This window comes from Schistocerca americana, chromosome X (genome assembly GCF_021461395.2).
Source record: "Schistocerca americana isolate TAMUIC-IGC-003095 chromosome X, iqSchAmer2.1, whole genome shotgun sequence".
Lineage (NCBI taxonomy): Eukaryota > Metazoa > Arthropoda > Insecta > Orthoptera > Acrididae > Schistocerca > Schistocerca americana.
Window position 1 is genome coordinate 105,948,330 of NC_060130.1, and position 19,276 is coordinate 105,967,605.

The following is a 19,276-nucleotide window of genomic DNA, read 5'->3' on the forward strand; positions in this document are numbered from 1 at the left end:
TGTTAACACCAGAACATAAACATCCACAGAGACTCAATGAACCTAAGTTTTAAATCACAGATTACACAACACAAATGAAACTAAGGAACCATGTTATTTTTAACAGCAATATTAATCATACACTATCCGCAAATTATCGCTAGCTTGTATTCAAAATGACATGTAGCATTCCACAGCTGCTGGTGCTAATGTCAGAATGCTTGGAGAGTGTGATCGTCCACCACGATTGGCGTGACAACTAACAACAGTATGTGAAAAACTGTGTTTCATGTACAAAACAAGCTGACTGGAAGCTAGTAAGCCTTTTGAAATGGTTGGGATGGATATCCTGGTGGCTTTTCTACAAACATCTACAGAGAACCACTATATTCTCATGATAAAAGTCCCTTTTTTGCAATATGTGGGATGGTAGCTATCCTGAATCAGGAAGCCAACAAAGTGGTGCAAGCAATGGTGAATAACTCATTGCTAAAGTTTGGTTTTCTAGAAATGATAATTACAGATCAGGGAACCAATTTTATGTCAGAACTAATGAAACAGTTGTGTCATTTATGACATATTCATAATTTAAGACAAGTGGATTACATCTGCTGGAGAATGTAAGAACAGAGAGGGTGCATCAGACAATAGTGAAAATACTAAGGCACCATGAAAATAGCCATCACATGATTGGGATACTGTAATGGCATATGCTGTCGCTGCTTGTCACTCTATCTGTGAAATTAGAGGCCTATCACTGTATGAAGTTATCTATGGCAAAAAATATGGTCACTGTTTGAGATTTTTAAACCTAGGGTAGGAAAGGAAGGTGACCCAGTGAAAAATTTCTCTAGGATGTTAAGAGGAAAGTGGAATCAGGTACAGAAAGGCAATAGGAAGTCCCTTGAATATCAAGAGCAAATGGGACTGCACAATGCAAAGCTACCCAAGTATAGTCTAGAGCAGTGGGTGATGTTAACAAACCCGTACACCCCAAAGGATAAAACAAAGACATTCATCATCCAGTATCAAAGTCTGCATCAATTAATTAAAATGATCTCACTGGTGAATGTTGAACTATAGCTATTTTGATGTCTACAATGGTTATACACGCTGGATGTATCCACTCTTTTCGGTTTGCTCTAGATTACTTTTATCATTACCTGTGCCACCCTTGAAAAAGTGGGGAGGAGACCGTATGAGGAAAGTAGAGCAGATAGCACCTGCACAAGCTATGTGCAAATTGCCCTACAGTTTACGGCTGTAAAAGTTATAGTGTATTAGAATTTCGAAGTTATTATGCACATTTTTTTTGTATCTCATTCCACACACCATGGTAATGAGAGGATGTGAAGGAGACAATGTACAAATGATGAATGGTTTTTGAGTATTTAATTGTGTTCTTCTGTAAGAGGTTTTGTTTTTATGTATGTGCATGTGTTTTGCTTGAGAAACTACAGGAGTCTCTTAGAGTGGGAGTGGTTACGCCCCTGTGTGTTTACTGATGGACAGAAAAGTGTGGTTTTATAAGTACAAAGTTTATTTAGGTGTTACAAAGTGAGAATGAGTTTTGTTCTGGTAAGTTAACAGTTTTGGGGGTATCTATATATCTGTCTGTCTGTCTATCTATCTAGTAAGCATCCATTGTATCAAATCTTTTACATAGGATACAACCTATTTTGTACATTAATACACAGTTTCAAAAACATGGTATATTACAGTAAAATTTATTCAGTACCATAAACAATTTTAAACAATGAAAACTCTAGGTAGGAATATTGACAATGTAGGGAAAGATTGATTGCTACTTACCATAAAGATAATATGCTAAGTTGCAGACATGGACAATTAAAAGACGCTTACACACAAGCATTTTGCCACAACATTTGTCAAAAAAAGAGAAACACACAACATACATTCACGCAAGCAAACATACCTCACACACAAATGACTGCCAACTCTGGCAGCTTGGGCTGGAATGCCAAATGTATCCTGGCCCAAGCTGCCAGAGTGGCAGTCTTGTGTGGGTGAGGTGTGCTTGCTTGTATGTATGAATGAATGGTGTGTGTTTCTCGTTTTCTGGCAAAGGCTGTGACCGAAAGCTTATGTGTATGTGTCTTTTAATTGTGCTTGTCTGCAACTTAGGGTGTTATCTTTATGGTAAGTGGCATTCTATCTTTCCCTACAAGGTTGATAAGTAATTTTTAGCATGTGATATGTTACAATAAAACAGATAAGTATAATACAGGAAAATAATAGTTTGATATAATTATCATAGAAGAGGCAGTCAAATGAAAAAGTGACAGATGGAAAAAAGTAAGTCTGTTTACTACTTCAAAAGTACTCATCATAACTGCTAATACATTTATTTCCTTGTGAGACAAGATGGTCAACACCCTCACAGAAAAATGATTGCAGTCACCTACAGAACCATGATTGTAGCCTGATGTGCACCTCTTCATCCTAAATAAATTGATGGCCACAAATGTCTTTCTTCAAGACTCCAAAAATATGGAAGTCACATGGGGAGAGATCAGGGCTGGATGGTGGATATTTCAGGACTTCCCAGTGAAACTACTGCAATATACTCAAAATAATCGCAGCAATATGTGGGCCGCCACTATCGAGGTTCTTTGGTGACTGCAAATATTTTTCCATGAAGACATTGACAGTCTTGCCTCACTGTGAGATAAATGTATTAACATTTATGGAAATTACTTTTTAAAATAAACAGTGTACTTACTTGTTGCCATCTCTCTCATTTTCATTTGATGTCACCTTATACAGTAGACACCAAAACAATTTTAGATACATAAGAGAGAGGGAAATAATTTTAATTTATGACAATGTGTTTTTAGAGCAATTTTTAATTTTTGTATTTCTTTTACTGTCTTGAAATTTTCTGTGAAGCTTTTTTCCAGTTTGCAGTGGTCCATTTTGTCTGAGAGTTGTGTTTGCATGCACACTGTGAAGATTCAGTTTTTGTCTGGACTGTGTGACTTGTACATACTATGATGTTTTTAGCTTCTGAAATTTTCTTTATGTAAGTAAACACCTCAAAAATGTACAAACATGTCTGAGTGCTGCATTTTCAGTCACCCTTGTGACCCCCTTTTGTGCTATGGAACAGCTTTTGTGACATGCTCCAAAAAATTATTCCATAACAAAACAGTAATTCTGTTTGGGCATAATATAGATTTTTAATGTTTCTTTTGTTGTGCACCTAGCAAGCCTTTTTGTTGCCATGGCATATAGTGGACGTTAATGGATGTTTATTGTGTATGTTATGAAGGTGCATGCAACAGTTTTCTCTCTGTTAACAACAAGACTGTTAGTGGTGAAGCATTCAGCAGTGTGTGAGGCACAATTTTGTGTTTCATATGGTAGTTCTGCAACAATTTTGCCTTTTATCAGTACATTTGTGTCATCTACAAATTTTATATATTTCAGAGAGTTGCTGAATGACTTTAGGTTAATGATAAATATCAGGAGAACCACTGGGTCCAAAAGAGAAGCCTGGGGCACAGTGTACATAGTTTATTTTCTTTTAGAATGGTAGGTGTTGTGTACATAGTTCCATGTAGTCAGTGCGTACACAACTTTCCCACTAGAGCACACCCCGCTAAGCACAACAGCGCAGGCGCAGCGCTCGTCCATCTCCACACTACGAGATGGCGCTGTCTTAGAGACAGACCAAATTCTGCTTCTGCCGATCTGCGTATTAATATGTAACGCAGCCAATGAGATTGCTGCTAACGTAGAACCTTTTCTCCTCCCGGAGCACACTCGCACAGTGATACCTGAACACGCGAGGTATTACGAGTGTACAGACCTCCGATTAGTCAGTCTGGATTAGTCTGGATTAGTCTACATTTGTCTGTACCAGTCTATAGTCAAGTTTCAGTCTGTGCCTAATAAGATTATCACATTCCTGTACATAGCCATGAAGAGAAATGTATAGACACTTTGTCAAGTATGAGATATGTGAGAATAAGATTAACGTACCAAGACCAAAGGAACTTCAGATTGTCAATTGTAAATAGCATCCAGAATCAAGTTAAGTAAGGTTTATGAGTATTATTATTTTAATAAATGTGTGTGAAAATTAATCAAGTTCTGTTTAAAGTTGGTCACCGTCAATCTGCTACTCTAAGCATGCAAGTGACATTTCTATCATCTGACCTAACAGCAGAAGATAAAAACGCCACGATAAGACCAAGAGACATATTGCTGACACTCGCCTACTTCGCTAGAGCGACAAGTCAAATAATCCAATGGTGTGTGTACCGAAGGTCATACAGTCCACACACCACAGTAGGTATACATAATGTTCTCTTCTTGAAGAGTGTTTTCTGCTATCTTCTCTCTGCTTCTACAGTATGATACTGCCCATTCGTAAGTCAGTCCAGTAATTCCTATGTACTCCAATTTTTTAAGCCCTAACTTGTGGTCTATCAAATTAAAGCAGAGGCATGTACCAAGCCTGAGTGACCTGCGCAGGACCGTAATCTTGACTGCTGGGTAAGCCTCAAATCGCACTGCTTGGTCAGCTGGTCAAGCTGTATGGGGGGTTTGCCGGGCCAAGAGGTGCCCTGCCGGAACCTGAGTCTGCTTGGACACACGTCCGACTCGGCTGTTCAACAAGTCACATCTGCCGGACGCTAAAAATTTGTGAGCATGAAACAAAATATCTGTGGCCCGTTAACATGTAATTTCTTAATTCACACAGTATTTACTGACACAGTACTTCACCTCTGGTCTCACATTAAAATAGCTTATGGCTGTAACATCAGAAATGAGATGTTTACTTAAATATCCACCACTGCCCGCAATTGTTAAGGCAAGTTACAGTTAATGTGCATGTAAAAAATCTCTGTACCTTACTAATTAGTGACTTTTTGTAATTCTAACCAAAGTATTTAACAATTTTGATTGACTCACACTGATGTAAGATGCTTATACCACAGCAGAATCATTCCCATGTTATATGAAGTTCATCTTTCTCTCAAGAGGTACACTTTTCCCTAGGCAAATCTGGCTTCCCACTGTGGCTTACTAGACAAACATTTCATTAAAAATCTACAGTTTAAATTTATTACTTCATGGGCCAAACAGAAATCTGTGTAATGTACAAGATCGTATCAAATTTTTCATTAAAAGCCTTGCAGTTTGGGAAATCTGTCCAAATACCAATCAAACTATGTACTTCAATACCCTTTACGATTTCCTAGTACAAATTGATCTTGCTTCACACGAAAATGTTAAGAATAAAATTAAGGAACATTTGATGGGATTTGGAAAAATTTCAAGGACTATTTTCCTCCTATATCCAGTAATAACAACAGGATTCACAGTCACTTGGAAAACACAGTAATTTTGGAATCAACATGAAGGGTAAATGGAAACAACAGCTACTCAAAACTTCCAGTGACTAAGTTACAGAAAATAAATCTTTGCCCCTGATAGGTTTCTGGTTAAACTTAGACGCAGTTTCCAGTGCTATCAAATAAAACGGTAACAAGTTTATTGCCTATCTTATCCACATATCTGTGTGAAAAGGCTTTTCCTTCTTACACACATATAAAAAATAATTCCAGAAAGAAACTTCTCAGCGAAAGTAATTTGAGTCTGTCTTTACCTTCCGTGGTTCCTGATTTCAAAGTTATGTTATATGCAAAGCAAGTGGATCCCACCCAATGAATTCCAAGGAAGGCTGAGCCAGTTAATTCTATAACGAAAACTTGTAGATTAATAGAAAAGTGTAAAATACTTTAATATTGCATACTAGCCCTACTCATTGTGCAAAAGCTTCATCAGTCCTTTTGATGTCGTACTGGTGAAATGTAAAGTGTTGTAAAAACATTAGGACTATTAAACTATTTGCTTTGAATTAAATTACTTCCATGTTACAGTAAGTACTTTTTTGACATTATGCATTATTTTTCTTTGTAAAAGAAAGCATATCAAACCTTCATGATTCTCATGGGAGTGCAGATGATTCAGAAAACAACTCCACTAGCATGTGATCAGTCAATCCCCCCTCCCCAGTGCTGTCCCTTTCCCTGTTGAACCAAGCCCTGTTGACACATGCGCTTGGCCAGGTACTCAAACGAGCTGCAGCCACTGACAGTGCATCGTGGCTCACATACTCCATCACCGGTGCACTTGAGCTGGACTACCCACACTACAGGATGGAGTGTTCATCTGCAAATCGGCTTGTGTAGGTAAAGGTGGTGCGATGCATGGCTTTACATCAAAGGCTTTTGTGAGGTCCAGAAATATTTCCAACATATGTTCCTTACGATCTACTGCGGTCAAGGCATCACGCACAAAGTCATGTGTCTTGTTAGTTGAGTGCTTTCAGGTATTTATTTTGTTATGTTTATCAATGAATGTCAGATGACAGAGACTGTTGTTTGTCTGTGTGTATATAGTCTGCGGGAAGTATATTAATTAGTATTTTCAGGTTGCATCACTGTGATCACAGCTGTGGCACACAGTATTTTTATTTCTGAAAGTAGAATAAGCAGGGAAAAGAGAATTCCTTATAATGTTTATGGAGAAGTGAATGAAATGGAAAGAAATTTTGTTGTAATTAATTGTGTGTAGGCTTAGGAAGGGCATAGAATAATGAGAGAGGAAGTAACACACGGCGAATGGTTTTTGTTTAATATTGATCTAGGATGATCCTGACAGCCACCAGGATGTGTGAAGTAGAATTGTTTTTAGAAGGGAGGTAGTGGAAGGATGCCAATGGGACATCCTTGTACTGCAAGCTTATTTCCAGAAAGTAGGTAGAGGGTATGTATTCTCAGTATATAATCCAGTGGTAGTTTTTGCAAACTGCTACAAAGCAATGATTATCTGAGGGAGTGCTTTGAGCTGCAGGGCAGTGGAGTATTAATAAATTGTATGACACGTGACATTTTGGTGCCAACGTTTTGGCTTCCAGTAACTATAACAGAAGCTATGGTTCTGAACCTAACATATCCACTACCATAGGTATTTAAAATACTAAACTGGCATCAAGAGATTCATACAAGACCATTCATAAAATTCAGATAGAAGACAGCAGAATAATTAGACAAAATCAAGTATTAAAATACCAGTACAGACACATTTAAAAGGGGACAGAGTGACTTAATTAGAAATAATGGGTGGCCAAGCAACTCTGCAATATACTTAAATCATACACCTAATATTTTGGAAAGTAGTTCTCCCATTACACAAAATTTTAAAACACAAATCACACACACCTCTTTATCAGTTAAAATAGAGGGGAAATCTGTGGGAAATTAGGTGTCAGGTCATCACACAAAACACACTCAATTAAAAAATGTCATATCAACAGCTGCATTCCACATCTTTAACACACTGGTGGCGTCTTTCACTGTAAGAAAAAGCCACTTATTAATGGGCAAACAAGGAGCACTGTAGAGGACTTCTCACCATGGACGTAATACTGTTTATTGCAAAGGTGAATGCTGTTACACTCAAAACACTCCTTTGAGGGATGCCATTCCCCTGCTTAAAATAGTCAAACAGGACATTAATAACCATGTGACCCTGTATCTAAAGCACTTTTCTGAGAGGGAGGACTACATGAAAGTGCGGAGATGTCCACTTGTACAGCTGCAGCAAATTGTTATGCCTGCAGATAGTGTTGTAGGCCTTTTCCAAATTGAAGAATACACTGACCAGGTGCTGCTTATGTAGGAAACCTGATTAAATGCTGCTCCTAACATGGTCACGTCTTTGAGTGTGGAGTGATACATCCTGAAGCCACATTGGGAGTGACTTAGTAATGAATTTGTTTTCAGAACCCACACTAGGCACCTCCCTGACCATATGCTCCAATGTATTTCCTATGCATCTAGTGATATTGATGCTATGATATCTACTGGGGTATGTATGATCCTTTACTGCTCATAAATTTTGGATTAAAAGGCTTCTTTCAACTAGTCTGAAAACACTCCTGTCACTCAAATTTCATTAAGAACCTGCAGGAGGATGTCCTTTGAATGCTAGTCAACTGATTGTCCATACTGAATGTTATCAGGTTGTGGGCACACACAGAATCATGAGTTACTGGAACACTGAATCCAACTCCCAAGGAGAGAGAGGATGATTGTAATACTCCATGTTGGTGTAACGGAAATCCAATAAACCCTCTCCTGTATTACCTGATAGTGACAGAAAGTTGGACCCTGGCTATATTCAGCCACAAAGTTCTTACAAGAGTCCACCTTTGTCTGAGCTATGTATCCTGGCGATATTAGGAGGTATCCCTGCTCTCATACAGCTGTTATTTGTGGTTTTGAGTTCCACTTGAAAATCCACCAAATGGCTTCCCGTACTTTATTTGTGAGTGTAGATGTATTAATGGAGTCCAGGAACCCTTATTTAGACTTCTTCTTACTTGTTCCAATCATCCTCTTCACCATTGCCCCAATCACCAAAAATGTTGCAAGATTCTCACCCACACGACACCAACTGAACCACCACACAGTCACCCTCCTGGCCCCAAATGAAGAATGACACTAATTAATCCACCAGCAAATAATCTTTTGCATTGGACTGGTACTTTAAGCACACAAAGAAATAAAGATTAAAAAATTAGAGTGGACTTGAACTTTGCATGTACAGTGTACAATGATTACCACTACAACATGGGCAGCTAAAGCATAGCTTCTCAAGTGGAAGATAACACTGCCCTCAGAAGCTTTCACATCCTACTGTGTCGCCAGATCATCATGGCTTGACTTAGAATTCTGAGGTGCTGTAAGTTATTTTAGCACCTTAAGTGAACAACTCTGACATAGTCTATATGGTAGCAGCTGGCCAGTGGCCAGGTTTCGTGTCATAGACTATACCTTGAGCATGTAAATTGTTGAAATGTTGTTTATGAGGTGTTTATGGATGTAATTTTGACTTTTTAACATTTGTTGTAATGATTATCTCACTTAAAAAAGTAAAATTTCCCCAAAATATTGTTATGCATCCATTATAGAAAGAAAATGTGTGAAGTGGCTTAGCGTTTTCTCATAAAAATTACACACTGAATTATATCTGCTAGAAAATCAACTAAGAAAAATGTTGAGAACATAAAAAGGGTCATAGAAGTGAAATAATACTCAATGATATGTTTTGTAACGTACATAAAGAATTTTGTTATCACATCTAATGGACAGTGGGACCTGACAGAACATTAGTCACACTTCTTCCCTTTTAATAGAATGTTTCAGTCACTCAGATACATACCGATGCTGTCTGGCATTAAGCAATTAAAGTATTTATTCCCTCTCAACACAGAATACCTACAGCCTGACTCGATGGTACTCAGTATGCTTTGAAATGACACTGAGTTGGGTATGATGTCCAGCTAATTTCACTGATATTCTGTTGGCTAAAAGAAAAAAACAAATGTTTCTGCTGGCCATTAGAGTACATCTTTATGAGGCAGATAGATCACAGGCAGCATGTCTCTGACATGGTGTCCTACCACCAGAATTTCCCCATCATGATGGTAGGTGTAAAACTAATGTACCAGGTGGTTATAAATAAACTGATGGTGTTCCACATGCCGCACCGAAGGCTGTATATATCGCAGGACACTGAAACATTGTAGATATGTTCATTAACTGGTTTGTTCACAGACTATGGGGAAAAGTTAATAGTTCCACTTTTTGCCACCAGGTGAAAATATGGTGCTGTAACCATTCAGAATGCAAAATGTTTCCTGTTTTGATGTCAGTACACTGTTTGTCACTTGACGATACATGTTGATTTATACTGTGAAGTGACTGTTAGTGTGAGTGGTTAAGATAGTTGACATTTTCTGCATGAAACATGATGGCTGGTAAGAAGAAAGTCTGTGCACTGCTGATAATGTTGTTTAATCAGAATGGCAGTAATAGCACCACTGCTCAAATCTCAAATTCTGCAGCCAGTGCTTGAGCTGTGTCATAGGAATTGTCTCCACCTGGTCAACAGTTAACATGATTTTGCAGTGCATTCTACACTGGTATCCCCACAAGATTCAGAATGTGCACCACATTAAGCCCCAAGATAGGCCACAATGCAGTGACTTTGCCCTCCAATTTCTGGCATGCATAGAAAAGGGTGACATATGGCCGGGGAATATTCTTTGAATAGATGAGGCACATTTTACTCTGCACAGTGAAATGAATGCACAGAACTGTCATGTATGCGGTTCTACTCTGTTGCACATTGGGCATGAACATCCACTGCAATCAGCTTATGTGACTCAGTGGTTTGGTTTCACAAGCTTCTTAATCCTCAGGCCATTTATCTTTGAGGAGTGACACCTGGTGGACCTGTTAGGTGTACAGTGACATCTGCACATTATAAGGACCTCCTTTTGCAACACTTGATTCCAGCTTTGCAAGAATACAACTGTGTACATATTACTATTTTCATGAAAGCTGGGGCAACAACACCACATGTCACTTTTCAGTTGAAAGATTTGCTTTGAGAAACCTTCAGTAATGACTGCATTATCTTTAGGCAATCTCAAGATGGGTGGCCTTCCATACTCCTGACCTAAATTCATGTGACTTGTGGTTGTGGGGAGATCCGAAAGATCATGTCTATCAGTGATATATCCAAGCTCTTCCTGATATGAAGGATAGCATATGACGACATACCACTCAGATTGCAACAGATATGCTGGGACCAACGGTTGACCATGTCATGTTACAGTTGCAGCGTGTTGCCAAGCTGGGAGATCATAGTGAACACATGTAACCTGTGACCATATCCTAATAAACATGCCAGAACCACTGTTATCATGTGTTTGGTCATTCCTCCCATTTTATAACTGCTGACAGCAACATATTTTCACCTGGTGGCACAAAGTGGAACTATTATTTTTCCACATACTCCGCAAGTGCACCAATTACTGAACATACCTATGATGTTTCAGCATCATGTGATGCATACAGTCCCCACTGCAGCACTCTGAACACCATCAGTTTAATTATAACCACATGGTATCAATAAACAACATCCACAGAAGGTCTAACTTCCTTTAGATCTTAACACCATTGTCTAATCACGTCTTCACTACAGCTGCGTCCCTCTCCTTCTGGGGTCTGAGTGACCTACTTATCCTTTTCCTCCAGCCCATCTCACCTTCCTGAGGAGGTTACTGTTAATTCTGAAAGCTATGCAGTGTGTAAAACATGGGCAACGATTCTGCCTCAAATTTAAATTCAAAATCATAGCCTCGTGCTACTGCAAGATTAATTTTCTTAATACATTCAAGGCAACACAATGAACATATGCAGAAAAAATACACAATGAATTGGGTGTCATCTGCTCTATGGTTTTTATGAAATTTAACAATGTTTAACATTTACTAGTTACTAAAATAACATAATATTAGTAACCTATACTTACTTGACAAACATGGCCACAAGTGAGACACAGACTACTAAAAGGTCGAGAAGGTTAAATGCTGATCTGCAGAAGGCACCATCGTGGAGTATAAAACCATAGGAAACCATTTTTAAACATATCTCAACAGTGAAAACTGTTGTGAAGAATATGTCAAAATGTCCAAGAATCTGTAATTAAAAAAAAAATTTACATATACCGGTTTTGTGTGAGAGTATGTGTGTAATATTTTATTCATATACACCACAGTGTTCATATATATTTGAATTACTTTTCCCTAAATACCAACATATTTTTTAAATGTAAAATGTTTGAGCAATACAACAAATAAAACATCAGTTTTTGATATTATGATTTTATTCTTACATCATTTCTTGGAGTCTTCTGCTGTAGAGGTTCTTCAGCAGCAAGCATGGCAGAGGAAATCATGATGCATGCAAGTATAACATTTCCAAAGTAACTGTGGTTACAAAACCAGTGACAGAATACTCTGAACCTGTAAAAGTAGAGAAAGATGAGATATTCTTGTAAATAAATTCCCTTGAAAACTCTTTGGGATTGAAAGGCAACTTATTTTAGCACTTCATATTTTTTACAGTAACAGTTATTAAATTTATTAGACCAGACAAAGGTTATATAAGACATGTCAACCATAAAAACCTTTGAAACAGACTGAATAAGATCTAAGACACATCATTTCATACATTGGTACAACATTATTAGGAAGTTTTAGTGATGGAACGATAAATGTGATTACTTTAATGTTTCTATAATGAGGAAAAACTCAAATATACTAGCTCTGAACATTAATGACACACAAAGCAGCAATGGTTTTATTCCCATCACCACTACTCAGTAACATCTTTATTCAATAAACAATGACATGCAGTAAATCTCTTCATCATGCTAGAATGCCAAATCTAAAAAATGGATTTTATTAGACTATGCTTCAAGCGTATTTTTCACTTTGCTTTTGACACTGAACTATATTTTGTTATAATATAAACTACAAGATACAACACATTACTAAGGCTTTTTTTGTACTAAATATTAACACAGTTTGAATATGTGATGTATATTCCATCCTGCAAAGCTGTGCTGTTACTACTAATTGTACCTATGAAAACGCTCACTAGATGCAATTCCATTCCATAGAAAAAATACAGGTTTAACAATGATTATAACTACTGTACAATAAGCTTGGAGTTCAGTTGCAGAAGCTGTCATTAAATGCAGAGTGAACGGCTGTGGGGAGAAAGCTCTTGATTACTAAAGTTGCAATGATGGTTTGTCTGGAACTAACAGATGAGTCTATCTATCACCTGTTGGACTCAGAGAAAATGAAGAAGGACGATGCTTGAGGAATAGGCTGCTTCTTTGTGGCGATGTTGAACTCTGAGAGACGACGTGGCCGAGCTGACACACCATCTTCCATTTCCATGTCTGCGTCACATAACACAAGATAAACGTATCAGACACTTGATCAAAGTTAAGGCACGACCGCTACCACTTGGCAGGTAAGGACTCCTGAAATTTTTTTCTAAGACCAAAAATGTATCACAAATAAGAACTGTACAATGTAGAAAGTGAATGTGTTACAGTTAAATTATTTACCAAACAGCCATGGCACAAAAACTGAATTCAGCACCAATACTGTTCTTTCAAATGCTGAGTTTCTCAGAAGACTGGCAGCACATGTGATAACCTGTATTCTGTGGCTTCACTGTTTTCAACACTTAAACAGAGACTGCAAACAGGGCATGTTCCCTTGATAAAGGTAGATGGGATACAAAAAAGGGTAACACCATGAAAGACACACTTTTATTTTCCTTAAAACTTATATCATATTGCATCGAACAAATAAATATCCTTTCTGCTTCTGAAATAAGTCAACAGGATAAGGGCACATTGGTTTAATGAGAAATTTGGATGATGTGCTATGATTTAAAACCATAATGAAGTACTGAAAAGAAGTGCAACCAAAAATCACAATTCCTACATGTCATAGAATAAAAACTATGAATCAGAATACATTGCAGAAACGGTTTACACTCACCTTGTGATACCAAAAAATTGTATAAGCAAGTATCATTGCACCTGTTACAAAGGAAGTTGAATTTTTTTACACAAAATGGAATACAGGAAAGAAATGGGGTTCCACTGTGGCATAGCGGTCGTGCTCAATGTCTTAGTCTTACCTGTTAGTGTGGGAAAGTATAAAGAAGGCACTTCCTGTGGGGAGTGGTCGAATGGTTGTTTTGATGCTGATCTCTGACATTCTTCGGGGCCTTGCAGATACGGTTGGCATACCATCTCCATCTACTTCATCTGAAAATTTTGATTGCAAAGCGCACTCCTTGGCACAGACTAATGACAAAATGCTCTGATATTGATATTTATGTGTCTGTTTTTGCTTTTATGTAACTGTGCAGTATATTAGTAATATGGTTCTTATTTCCTTGTCTTTTGTGTGAAGGCAATGATTTTATAAAATTAAATCTGAAATGGTAAATTTTAAAAACTGCCATTCAAAATAGTTTGCTTTTGACATTTATACTAAATTTTCAAATTATGTAGCAAAGAAAAAAAATAGGAAAAAATTGACCAAATAAAAATGTTTACTCATTAAGCAAACTGGCATATACATCAACTCTGTCAAAGACATAGAATGACAAAACCTTCAAAAGTAGAATGAGGTATTTGTTTCAAGTGAACAGGAGCTGGATTGAAAAAAAAAAAAAAAATAATAATAATTCTGAGATATTCTGCTGCCTATAAGTGACGTGCAATTCTAATTTCTTGAGATAGAATAGACTCATATTATTTGTGCAGTCAGTTTATCTCAAACATGGTCCATGATACAAGTTTATCAACTGTCCAGATATATGAGATATATGATCATATCAAAGACATGGTCGCCAGTATTGGGGATGACAGTCGTCAGGCAATGGAAGGATATACTCAGTTGGGTCACATATTTTGTAACTTAAATGTGAGCAAAACACAATGAAACTTGTCATTCATATTCAGTTATGCCACAAGAGCAATAACGAAAGATTGTAGGCAATGGAAAATTACATTCAAGTATGCTGTATAAACACCAATGAAGATTATATTGTCAAGAATTTATTCCATTCCATTCTAGCAGGCTGGTACAGCAACCGTTTGGAATTAGTTTGGATTGAAAAACAGTCTGGGTTGAAAAGTTATTTATTTCAATAATGCATTTCACCATTTTGGATCATAATAAGATTGTAACTGGATATAAAATTCATCCATGACAGATGGCATACAGAGTGATAGTTGAACCTTAATCACACCAGCAAAGTTCACTACAGCAGCACAGAATAAGACCACCCTTACATCAGTATAAATGCGGTATCAGCTGAGCATGGCACAACAGGTCTGTTTAGTGATCACACAGATTTGACTACCCAGATTGTTTTTTAATCTGAAATTATATTATAAAACTTGATGGATTTAACATGACAGTTCAGACTGAAATTGTAGGCATGTTACAAAAAAACTTGATAATCAGTGGTAAGTAATAGAGTAACTGTCACTAGTTGTCCTCACTATGGGACCTACAGTATGAAGGTATGAAAATGAATATCTCCCCCTGTAGTAAGGTAGGGCTATTTCAGAACTAAACATCACAACAGAGTGGAGTTTGACCCCATGTTAACTGAAGTTCCTACAGCTGTTAATTCAGATTTTGAATCAGATGTGAATGGAAAGCAGCAGTAGTGTTATGAGAATATTTAAAAAATCCTGAGTCACACATACACCTATGGTCAACAGAATAGTTTTTTTTTATATATATATATATATATATATATATATATATATATATATATATATATATATATATTAAAAAAAACAAAGATGATGTGACTTACCAAATGAAAGCACTGGCACGTCGATAGACACACAAACAAACACAAACATACACACAAAAACAAAATTCAAGCTTTCGCAACAAACTGTTGCCTCATTAGGAAAGAGGGAAAGACGAAAGGATGTAGGTTTTAAGGGAGAGGGTATCTCTGCCCAAACTCTTTGTCTGTAAATATGTCTGCTTGTGTCTGTATATGTGTGGATGGATATGTGTGTGTGTGCGCGAGTGTATACCCGTCCTTTTTTCCCCCTAAGGTAAGTCTTCCCGCTCCCGGGATTGGAATGACTCCTTACCCTCTCCCTTAAAACCCACATCCTTTCGTCTTTCCCTCTCCTTCCCTCTTTCCTGATGAGGCAACAGTTTGTTGCAAAAGCTTGAATTTTGTGTGTATGTTTGTGTTTGTTTGTGTGTCTATCGACGTGCCAGCGCTTTCGTTTGGTAAGTCACATCATCTCTGTTTTTAGATATATTTTTCCCACGTGGAATGTTTCCCTATTAATATATATATACATATATATAAAATGAGTATATGATGACGACAGAAACAGAGGTTTCTCGGATTATACGGTGGAATTTGCAAGGCATATTGGTTCTTCACAGATTAGGACTTCAGATCATTAAGCTAGCAAATTTATTTTGATTTCTTAATACACCAGTTGGCTATCACCTTCAATGTCATTCAAATTCTGCTTTCAAGTTCTATGAAGTATTTAATGTTTTCACAACATCATGAATAAATAATTGTCTATGAAGAAGATAACAGGAAATTGCACAGATTTCTTTTCATTATAAACTGGTCCCCTCTATGTATACAGCTCAGTTGCATAGGACTCATAGTTAATTCTTCCTTTGCATTTGCAGTGTACATACTGATCTTGATTACTATAAGTATGCTGTAGAAAGGTATTGAATGATATTTCATGAAAGTATGTGTTAAATATGTGTGGGAAATGTATTTCCTAAGAATATGTCATTTATCTATTAATTTATTCATTTGTTGTAGTTTGACAGTTTTAGAAAATATAGAATTATTTCTAATTTAACTGGATTTAATTGCTGCTGTACAAGTGTTATTTAGTATGGAGGAGAAACTAACTATCTAAAATTAGTACAAATTAGTAGGATATTAAACAACTGTGGCAAATGTAATTGTTTTCCTCTGAAAGTTGCTATTTTAAAATTAGATAAGCACAATACCTATAAATGACATTTACCAAATGTGTTTAAGATAATACTATCATCTTTAAATTTGCATGAGTGTAATTTTTGTATGTAATACCTGTTAAACTACTATTAACCTAAATCATCATACTCAGTTATGTTAGTTACTTTTATGATCCATGTTTGCACAATAAATCATAATGATGTGAATTGAGTTAATTTACATTCACATCACAAATTTGTAAATATAGTTACATGCTGAACATTTCTAAGTTATTTTTTTAAATATATGGATGTGAATTAGTAATTCCTACCCACCATCTTTTACACATTACAATAACACAAATTCTTCTACAGAATAGAAGGCATTGTTAAGGAGAAACGTTTCCACCTTGTTTTCAAATTTTACTCTTCTGTCTGTCAGACACTTTATATCACTGGGTGATGTGATCAAAAATTTTTGTTGTAGCATTGTGCAGCCCTTTCTATGCTAAAGCAAACCTTAATGAGGTGTACTGAATATCATTTTTTCTTCTAGCAAAGTAATTATATACATCATTATTCCTTTTTAACTGCTGTGGATTATTTACAACAATGAGGGAATAAATATACTGTGAAGCAGTAACCAGAATGCCCAACTCCTTAAAGATATGTCTATAAGATTATCATGGGTGAGCCACACATATTATTCTTACAGCACATTTTTGAGCAATGAAGACTTTATTTTTTTAAAGATGAGTTACCCTGAACATTATCCCGTATGACATTAATGAAAGAAGATACGAAAAATATGTCAACTTACTGATTCGTCTCTCCCCATGATTTGCAATGACTCTAAGTGCAACTGTGGCTGAACTAAATTGTTTTAGGAGCTCCAAAATGAGCTTTTTCCAGTTAAAGTTCTCAGTGATATGAACACATAAGAGTTATGAAGTTTTCATCCTATTTATTATTTCCTCAGCATGTGTTACACTTATGATTGGTGTAGTACCCCCAGACATGCAGAACTGAATATGTTGGGTTGTGTCTTTTTTTTTAAAAAAAAGGGCAACATCATCAGTAGAAAACCAGTCAATGATTCTTTTAAGAGCATTGTTTACCATTTCCTCTGTTTCTGTGTATATGCTTGGAATGATTAGAGCATTCATGTCATCTGCAAAAAGAACTAGTTCTTCTTGTTGTATATTAGATGGAAGATTGTTTTCATGTCTGAAGAACAATAGTGGACTTAAGATTGAGCCTTGGGGAACCCCAAACACAATCTCTCTCCAGTCAGAATCACTCCCTGGGCTACGTTTGCTGAAGTACCAAGTACAACTTTCTGCATTCTCTTGGTTAGATATGATATTATCCATTGGTTGGATATACCATCAATCCCATGAAACTTCAATTTATCTAGGAGAATACTGTAATTCATACAGTGAAATGTCTAAAACAGGTCACAAAATATACTGACTGACACTATTTTGTTACTTAATGCTTGTAAAATTTGGTGAGTGAACATCTAAATGGCATTCTCAGTAAGGCAACTGTTCTGAAACACAGACACTGAGGATATTGTAGTTGCTAAGGTGAGATAATGTTCTAGAACAAATCACCTTCTAAAAAATTTTCGAAAGTGATGTCAACAGTGAAACAGCTTGGTAGTTATTGACATATCATTATCACCATTCTTAAAGAGGGGTTTAACAATGGCATATTTCAGTCTCTCTGGAAGACTATGTTAAGTTAGTGATGCATTACATATTTCAGATAAGACTGGGCTTAATGTATGGTAACAAATCTTCATTACTCTGTTATAAACACTGTCAAATGCACATGAGCTACTATATTGAAGGAATATATAATTTTCTTAATTTCAGAAGGAGACATCGGTGATTCACCCATATGACTGAATTTTATCTGAGTTACTTTTTCAACAAGTGGCTGTGATTTTTCTCTTTAACTGTTTGTCCCTAAAATTCCTACTGTATTTAAGAAATGATTATTAAATATATTTGATATCTATGACTCATCATTTATAGTTCAGTCCAAATACTCACTTAATCCTGTAAGTATCTACACAAGGCAAATTTGGATGTTACTTCTATACAGTAGCATTAAAACTTCTCACAGAGCACTCTTTCTTCACAAATGAATGCTTCCTCAACCCATGATTCTCAAATAGTAAAAATAATTTAAGGTGCTTGCTTGTATAAAGTGCATTAAAAGAGAAGCAAGTTGGATACTGTAAAATGGAAACCATAAAAGGATGATAATTTCACTGCCTGCAGAATAAGGCACAGTGCCTGTATGAGCACTGAGCTCCCAAACTTGCTGCCAGAGGGACATGTTGGTGCATCTGTGTAATGACAGAGTGTGCCACATGCAAGCACTGTCTACTGCACACAGTTGTGCTGGAAACCATGAAATGGGGGCTTCAAAAGAATAACAAAGTGTGTAGTGTGTTTCCTGACAACAGAAGGTGTGCGGGGAATGGAAATTCATCAAAGAATGGCACAATTTACAGGAAGCACTGTGGTGTCACCACCAGACACCACACTTGCTAGGTGGTAGCCTTTAAATCGGCCGCAGTCCGGTAGTATACGTCGGACCTGCGTGTCGCCACTATCAGTGATTGCAGACCGAGCGCCGCCGCACGGCAGGTCTAGAGAGACGTCCTAGCACTCGCCCCAGTTGTACAGCCAACTTTGCTAGCAATGGTTCACTGACAAATTACGTTCTCATTTGCCGAGACGATAGTTAGCATAGCCTTCAGCTACGTCATTTGCTACGACCTAGCAAGGCGCCATTATCATTTGCTATTTATCTTGTGATGCG

The 19,276-nt window shown here is 36.9% G+C and overlaps 1 protein-coding gene across 4 annotated transcripts in view; it reads right to left on the reverse strand.

The window, feature by feature from the left end:
- Nucleotides 1-19,276, reverse strand: part of LOC124555453 (muscle calcium channel subunit alpha-1-like) — a 566,027-nt gene that overhangs the window by 261,431 nt on the left and 285,320 nt on the right. For 3 of the 4 annotated variants that reach the window (XM_047129372.1, XM_047129371.1, XM_047129374.1), the window contains exons 18-20: nt 13,596-13,725; nt 11,764-11,893; nt 11,401-11,567 (exon numbers count right to left, since the gene is read on the reverse strand). In XM_047129372.1, coding sequence (XP_046985328.1) covers nt 11,401-11,567; nt 11,764-11,893; nt 13,596-13,725 — 427 coding nt within the window. Of the gene's footprint in view, nt 1-11,400; nt 11,568-11,763; nt 11,894-12,719; nt 12,841-13,595; nt 13,726-19,276 lie in introns of all 4 variants that reach the window. The other variant, XM_047129373.1, reaches the window with a different exon arrangement.